The 8,429-nt window shown below is 45.9% G+C and overlaps 1 protein-coding gene across 1 annotated transcript; it reads left to right on the top strand.

The window, feature by feature from the left end:
- Positions 1 to 285: 285 nt before the first annotated feature.
- On the top strand, positions 286 to 5,792 carry Tex37 (testis expressed 37). Its single transcript, XM_013035505.1, has 3 exons — positions 286 to 447; positions 2,863 to 2,955; positions 5,385 to 5,792. The coding sequence occupies exons 1-3, from the start codon at positions 286 to 288 to the stop codon at positions 5,790 to 5,792; spliced, it is 663 nt and encodes a 220-aa protein (XP_012890959.1).
- Positions 5,793 to 8,429: the final 2,637 nt, after the last annotated feature.

Genomic DNA, 8,429 nt, shown 5'->3' with positions numbered 1-8,429 from the left:
AGCCAGCCTCTTGGAGAACAGAGGCCCACAGGAGCTATGGTATAAGGTAAATTCACCTGCTCACCTTGGAAGTCAATCACTGTGCATTTTGTTGACTTCCCTCTCTTGGAAAAGCCTGTGCTATGCAGTCCTGGAAAGCACCTGTACTCGTGCTGAGCAAGATTCCCTTGGTCCAGGTGTGCTGAGACACAGTGGCTCCCTCTGGGAGGAGTAAGCCAGGGCAGGGACAGGGGGAACTGACATGCAGGCAGGCTGGCTGGCCACCTACATCACAATGACCAGGTGATGGCAACAGCCTGTATTGTGCAGACAGGGGTCAGAGCTGAGCTGAGAGACAGGGAAGCAGTGTTGCAGTTGCCAATAGAATTCCCAATGCCACGTCCATGGCATCGGCGGCGTCAGAAGTTGGAAGATGAAGAAGATCCTTGTGCCTGGCTAAAAGAAGGGGTAAGTTCTGTTTGTGCGGATATTGGTTCCCAATCCTGGGAGACAAGTAATTGGTGCACACAAAAAAGCAAGGAACACTGGGATCTGCTAACTGGCCACCACTCTGTTGGCTACAGCCTGTTAAACACAGTAAGAGCAGGAAGTATAGTTTCCTGGGAATAAAATGAAATTCCCAACACAAATTTAAAAAAATATTGTTTTTATAAAGGTGATATATAGAGGAGTTACAAGTATGTAAGTCAGATAAAGAGTATGTTTCTTTTTGGACAATGTCACCCCTTCCCTCCGCCTCTCCCAATTTTCCCCTTCCATCCCCATCCATAATGTCTGGTGAGTACCACTGCTGCATCTGTCCCTCCATTTCTGTGCTCCTTCCTATTGCTCTCTTGGCACACATATAAGGGTCCTGTACATATGGTACAGGAAGCTCAGGGATTTACATGTGTCTGGGCAGTGAGGCCTCCCCTAGGACTTCAGGGCAAAGTCTTGCAGTTGTCTTCACCTTGGACACCCCTGCTTCTGCATGAGCATATCTGAATTGCAGACATGAGCCTATACCTCCTCCAGACAGTGTGATCTCTGGCTCAGGGGAGCCTGTTCTATGCACAGCTCAGCATCATGTCAGTGATCTGACATTGCCATCTTGAAATAGGCCACATGGGAATACTTATACCACTGGTCTTGGCAGTTAGAAACTCTGGGTTTGCCAACACCTGTGGTCATTACACACTTACCTACTATTGGCCCTGCTATCTGATTCACCTGTCCAAGGGGTAAACTAATATTTGCGTTCATCCTGCCACCATGCGTTAGGCCCTGTTCACTAGTCATTTGTCTCTGGTGCCTTGGCCTGGATGAAGGTGTAATGTGCAGTGTGGGGACATGGAGAATAAGGGACTCAGAGGACTGTGGTGGCTGTGCATGGCTGGCCCAGCTGAGAGGAGTCCTGCTTCCTCTCTTTGGGCCAACCCATCTGTCTGTGTAGGGCCTTGATCATGGCACATGTGATGTATTGACACAGGACGGAGGCAAGTTTCTGTCCCTTGAGATCAACTCAGAGTCCAGAAGTCCCAGAAAGCAGACTCGGGAGAGGGACAGGCATTTGGGGACTCCTTTGCTCACCATTCTCCAATAAAGTTTTTTGTGTGTGGGTGTGTGCCAGTTCTGAGATGTGAACTCAGGGCCTGGGTATTGACCCTGAGGATTTTTGTTTTTTCTTTTTTTCTTCCTCAAACCACTTGAACCACAGCTCCACTGCTGGCTTTTTGGTCATTAATCAGAGATGAGTCTCATGGACCTTCCTGCCGGGTCTGGCTTTGAACCCCAATCATCAGATCCCAGGTTCCCAAGTAGTTAGGTTTACAGGCATGAGCCACCAATTTAGGCTTTGAATGAGGTTTGGTTTTGTTTTTCTAAGTATTTGTAGTATTCTGGAGATTCATTTGCTTAGTTATCTATCCTGCATCTATTAGATACCTACAGTATTCCAGGGACCCATGCTGGGCTATGGGTACTACAGAGATACCTAAGATAAAGTCCTGATCTGATGTACTTCATTAAATCTTTAACCATACACCTCAATAAATGCTGCTTTGGAGGGATTCAAAATCTGTCAAAGCATGGCTATATTCCAATGGCTCACACCTGCAATCCTAGCTACTTAGAAGGCTGAGATATGAGGATTGAGGTTTGAAGCCACCCCAAGCAGCAAAGTCTGTGAGACTCTAAACTCCAACTAACCACTAAAAGCCAGAAATGGAGCTGTAGTTCAAGTAGTAGAGTGTTAACCTTGAGCTCAGGGTCATCAAGACAGCATCCAGGCTTGAGTTCTAGCCTCACAATTGGCAAACAAGAGCAGCAACAACAACAAAGCAGAGGTGAAATGCTTTAATACTTGGGAAGTAGAGAGTAAATGAATGACAGAAATGGTTGGGGGAATGGCATTTAATCTGAGTCTTGAAGGATGCATAGGAGTTTGCTAATGGGGTGGAGGGAAATTTGAGTTTCCAACAGGAGATAAGAGCCTGTGCCAAGCAAAGGAAATAGCAGAAGCTGAAGCTGCAGCACACAGGCCAGGAGAGGAGGGATGGAGGAGCAAAAGCCAGACCATGGAGGACTCCTAATTCCAGGCCCCAAAGGGGGGCTTTGTCCTGCACAGAATGAGAAGTCATTGAAGGGCTTTAAATGGAAGAATGACAAGTCAGAGCTCTTTCTTTCTTTCTTTCTTTCTTTCTTTCTTTCTTCCTTTTCTTCTCCCTTCCTTCCTTCCTTCCTTCCTTCCATCCTTCCTTCCTTCCTTCCTTCCTTCCAACAGAACTCAAACTTGGTATCTGATGCTTGCTTTCACTTATTGGCTGCTCTACCACTTGAACCAGGCCTCCAATCACACTTTGTGTATTCTCTCTTGTCCTTTAGGTCCATGTAGATCCAGAAATATACCAAAGCTCCTACATGGCAGACTACAAGCCTTTTGGAAAGCAAAAATACTCCAGTGTCACACCACAAGAGGTAAGAAGGCAATCTTCAATTGTCTAGTGAAGTTATCATTATTTTCATGCAGGTATATGCACTTCCTTAAAGAATATATAACTTAGAGCATTGTTTATTTGCTTGTTTGTTTCTTTGTGCTGATACTGGGGCTTGAATTCAAGATATGGTATTCTCATTTGGGATTTCTGCTCAAGACTAGAGTTCTACTACTTGAGTCATGCTTCTAGCCCAACTTTTTTGCTGATTAATTGGAGATAAGTGTTTCATAGACCTTTCTATTTGGGCTAGCTTTGAACTGCCATTCTCAGATCTCAGCTTCCTAAATAATTAGGATTACAAGTGTGAACCACTAGCACCTGATCAGCTTAGAGCTCTGTGTGTGTGTGTACACATGCATGTGTATTAAACATGTTCATCAAACAGAAATCATGCACATAAAAGATTGCAAATAAATCAGGTGCAGGCCTCTAACACCTGTAATCCTAGTTGCTTAGGAGGTTGAGATCTGAAGATTGTGGTTCAAAGGGAAGAAAAACCTGTGAGACTCTTTTTTTCCAATTAACTAGTTAAAACAAAAGTTGGAGCTGTGGCTTAACTGGTAGAGCATCAGCCTTGAGCAAAAAACCTAAGGAACAATGTATAGGACTTAAATTCAAGCCCTAGTACTCTCTCTCTCTCTCTTACACACACACACACACACACACACACACACACACACAAGCTTGTGTATGGCTCTTCACATAAGACACATCCTCAAGTAAAGAGCCAATGTACACCAGGGGTGGCATCCCTAACCATGGGCTTCAACTCAGAGCTTTCTTTTTTTTGGGGGGGGGTCTGGTTGTGGGGCCTGAACTCTGGGCCTGGGCGCTGTCCCTCAGCTCTTCAGCTCAAGGCTAGCACTCTACCACTTGAGCCACAGCGCCACTTCCGGCTTTTTTCTTTTTGTTTATGTGGTGCTGGGGAATCAAACCCAGGGCCTCAGGCATGCAAGGCAAGCGCTCTACCACTGAGCCACCTTCCCAGCCCTCAACTCAGAGCTTTCTTAAGTTCTATGGTCACCACCACTGGAGGTTACTTTTGTAACTGGAATCTTGACAACTCCAGACTTGAAATTTTTTTTGCAAATTTGGTGCTCATAAAATCTTTTCTTGTAGTCATATTGTTTATTTCACTATTAATTATGAACATTTCTCCCTTATTTATGGAGATATACTCTCTTGTAAAATATCTGTTTCTGTGTTTTGTCTATTTTCTCCATTAGTTTGTTCATCTCCTTCTTATTAATTTGCAGGAATTCTTCAAGTATTCTGGATTTATTTCCCTTAATAGTTGTGTGTGTGCATGTGTGTAAGCTGAGATCTAAGGATACGAGCTGGGGCAAAAACGTGTATGAGACTTTTATCTTTTATTAGCCATTAGAAAGCTGAAAGTAGAGCTGTGGTTCAAGTGACAGAGTATCAGTCTTGAGTGAAAAATCTAGGAGACAGTGAACAGTCCCTGAATTTAAGCTCCAATACAAAACATACACACACACACACACACACACACACACACACACACACACACACGCACAGATAGCGATAAAGGCAGATGAGCCACAGGCCCCCAGTGAGAAGCACAAATCTATATGTGCTCCATCATATACCAAATTATTTCTTGTGTCTTTATTTATTTATTATTTATTTTTGTCGGTCGTGGGGCTTGAACTCTGGGCCTGGGCGCTGTCCCTCAGCTCTTCAGCTCAAGGGGAGCACTCTACCACTTGAGCTACAGCGCCACTTCCGGTTTTCTGGTGGTTTATTGGAGATAGGAGTCTCATGGTCTCTCCTGCCCGGGCTGGCTTTGAACTTGGATCCTCAGATCTCAGCCTCCTGAGTAGCTAGGATTACAGGCATGAGCCACCAGCGCCCGGCTTCATGTGTTTTTATAGGGCACATGGGCCATCCATTCCCCACTCCTGGAAGAACACCATCATATAGACTAAAATAATTTGAATATATAAACCAGGTGAAGGAGAAATATATATATATACATATATTTGTGTGTGTATCTATATCTACATATTGATACAGATAGATCTATATCTATATCCATATACACACATAATATTTCTAAAAAGATTTTTAAATGCCCTACTGGTAACAGTGGCTTGTCCCGGAATCAGGAATCAAAGGAGGAAGGAATAGAATACAGACTGGCTTCTTTTTCCAGTGGGATTGGGGCTTGAACTCAGGGCCTCAGCCAAGTGGGCTATCACTTGAGTTGCACCTCCACCCCTAGACAATAGGAATAACCCTTTGATAGGAGTTTAGTTCCCCCTCAGTTGTGTATATTAATATTCAAATAATTTCAACAACAAGGACATGTGCTCTCTCTTAGATGTGTCCACGGGAAGGCTCCCCCCACCTCATCACCTCTCTTTTCTGTGTCATTTGTTTTCACAGCAGGCAAAGCTTGACACCCAACTCCGGAACAAGGAATTTTATAGACCTTCCCCCCAAATCAACCCAAGGCTGCAGGATGGGTACCCTGCCTTCAGAAGACCCTACATGACTGCCAAGGACCTGGGACTGCCCGGCTTCTTCCCGCCAAAGGACCGTGGGGCCACAGGGGGAGATGACTGCAATCCTGACAGTATCTGTCCTCTCCAGGGCATGGCATTACCGGCCTTAACCACTCCCAGACAACTTAGCCCAGGGGCTGACCTCCAGTACTACCTGAATCCCAAGTACCAGCCTGGTTCAGAAGAGGACAAAGACCACCTTCTCCTGCGCAGTTCCAGCCCTCATCACTGGACAGGCAAGGTCCCTTTATTGAATCCTTTGGGACCACCGATGGCATATTACCAGTAGAACCATGAGAGCAGCTGGGCAGGGATATCCCAAGGGCCTGTGGCCATCCCATGCTACTGCCCGCCCTTGGGAAGCAGAGGGAAACCGACAATAAACCCAGCAAGATGTTCTCATGACACCGGGACTGTGGGTGTTCGGCCTCATCCTTGCTTTGCCCTGGGGTGCTGCGTCTTCTCCAAAGAAGGAGGGAGGGGTGGGGGGAAGAAGGGAGAGAGGAAGAGAGGGAGGGAGAAAGGGAGAATCCATAGATACAGAAGCAAGCTTGGCATTCTTCCTCTTAAAATACAATTTTATTGTTATTGTTAAGGTATTCCTAAGTCAGGTAATAAGTACCTTCTTTTCCTTTACCCCTTCCCTCTTCCTTCCTTCCTTCCTTCCTTCCTGTTTTTCTCCCTTTCTTTTTCTGGACAATGTATTCTTATAAAGTGACAAATGTCAAGCTAGGTCATTCATACCTGTTAATCCTGGCTACTTGGGAGGCTGAGATCTGAGAATCACAGTTTAAAGCCAGGCAGGAAAGTCTGTGAGACTTATCTCCAATGAACTATAAAAAGTGGGAAGCAGAAATGTGGCTCGAGTGGTAGAGTGCCAATCTTGAGTTTTTTCACTCAAAGGGACAGTGACCAGGCCTTGAGTCTAAGCTCCAGTATTGTCACACATTCACACCCTAAAAATCCTAAACTGGGGCTGGGAAGGTGGCTCAGTGGTAGAGCTCTTGCCTTGCATGCATGAGGCCCTGGGTTCGATTCCCCAGCACCACATAAGCAAAAAGGAAAAAAGCCGGAAGTGGTACTGTGGCTCAAGTGGTAGAGCGCTAGCCTTGAGCTGAAGAGCTGAGGGACAGTGCCCAGGCCCAGAGTTCAGGCCCATGACCGGACCCCCCCCAAAAAAAACAAACAAAACAAAACAAAAATCCTAAACTGGGGAGGTATGTCAGTGGTAGACTCTTGCCTGGAATATGCAAGACTCTGGGTTTGACCCCCAGCAGTGGGTGGGAGGGGAGAGGGGAAAGCATTCCTTTACTCTCCACTATGGATGATAGTATACATACTTTGGTATTATTTCCAATGTGGAATTTTCAAATGTGGAATTATTGTATCCAGGGAAACTAACTTTCAAATTTAGACAGAAACTGATGAAAAAATTTCATTATCCCCCCCCCGCCCCCCACAATACAACATTTTGGTATGGAATTGTAATCCCTTTGTACAACTACTTAATTTTAAAAAATGAATAGCCCCAAAAGGCATTCTGGTTTGTATTTCCAGCCACAGTGAATAGAAAATTCTTTCACTCTGTTTCTATGAATGGGCAAATCTTCAGAACTTTTGCCATGTGTTAGTGGAAAAACGGAATTCCATTGTTGCTTTCATTTGTATGTCCTTGGTGAGCAGTGCACATTGATTTTATTTTGTTCTTTAAAAACAAAAACAAAAACTATCTTGCTTTCAAAAAAATAAAAAAGCAAACCTACAAACCATCTGTGATTTGCCAGATTATACCTGTGGTGGATAAATCCTTACAGTCAGCAAGCGGCCCTTGTCCTGCTTTGTAAATGGGGGGGGGGTCACAGCATCCCGAGGTTGGGGAGTGAGGGGAGTGATTTCTGTGAATGTAAATGACCCAAGACAAAACTTGGTATGCAGCTGCCCCCCACTCCCCCCCACCAGAAACCTTTGCCATTGAAATTCACCCAGAAGCTCACCTGCTGGCTGCCCAGCAGGCCTTGGCCCAGGGAGGAGCCAAGCCACCCCAGGTGGGATTGGCAATTACCTATCCTCCTCTTCACCCCCCACCCATTTCACTTCCCAAGGGTCTCTCTGAGCTACACTTTCAACATCCCTGGTCTCCACACACAGTCCTCCTGCATCTCTCTCACAAACCTACTTGTTCCCTCCCAACTGCACCTGTTGCTGACTTGTCTTTCCTCCATTACAAAGTCCCTGCCAGGGAAACCAGAGTTCTAGGCCTTTCTTCGGTGTCTGTCGTCCCCACGTGGCTGGTCTGAACCTACCTTCTTGAGCCAGGTATTTGCACCAACAAAGCCTGGCGCCACTCCCGACTGGGCAGACTGCCAGATTCCTCATCCCAGCCTAGAAAATGGACACAGCATCTTTTTATCTCTCCAGACCCTTGGGCAAGGCTGTGTCCTGGCTCCTAGAGATGTTAAAGGAATGGAGGGGACTCACACTTAGCTACTGTGTTGCCTGGCAGGCTAAGGTCAAAGTCCGGGGAGGAATGCTTCCAGCCCCATGTAGCCCCCGCATCTAACAAGGCCCTTCCTTCCCTATAGTTCTTGAATCCTTTAATAATAAGTAACTGTGGTCTTCATTGAAACAAATGCCAGCTTCCACTCTTAACATGCATATTCAAACAACTCCATTTTCGCAGACTCGTGTGTGTGTGTGTGCGCGCGCGCGCGCGCACGCACGCGCATGTGCAAGTATTAGGGCTTGAATTCAGGGCCTGAGCATTGCCCTGTACCATTTGAGCCACACCTCCACGTCCAACTTTTTGCTGGTTAATTTTGGAGATGAGAGCTTCATGGACTTTCCTACCCCATAATGTTTAGGTCTCAACCTCTTGAGTAGCTTAGAATTACAGATGTGAGGGCTGGGAAGGTGGCTCAGTGGTAGA

This window comes from Dipodomys ordii, unplaced genomic scaffold (assembly GCF_000151885.1).
Source record: "Dipodomys ordii isolate 6190 unplaced genomic scaffold, Dord_2.0 Scaffold214, whole genome shotgun sequence".
Classification (NCBI taxonomy): domain Eukaryota; kingdom Metazoa; phylum Chordata; class Mammalia; order Rodentia; family Heteromyidae; genus Dipodomys; species Dipodomys ordii.
Note: the sequence above shows the minus strand (reverse complement) of the source record. Positions and strands in the feature narration are given on the sequence as shown.

Coding starts and splice junctions, on each gene's coding strand:
- Tex37 (XM_013035505.1), top strand. CDS start 286: ATGGCAACAGCCTGTATTGTGCAGACAGGGGTCAGAGCTGAGCTGAGA. Junction 448..2,862: donor GTGCCTGGCTAAAAGAAGGG/GTAAGTTCTGTT, acceptor CTTGTCCTTTAG/GTCCATGTAGATCCAGAAAT. Junction 2,956..5,384: donor CCAGTGTCACACCACAAGAG/GTAAGAAGGCAA, acceptor TTGTTTTCACAG/CAGGCAAAGCTTGACACCCA.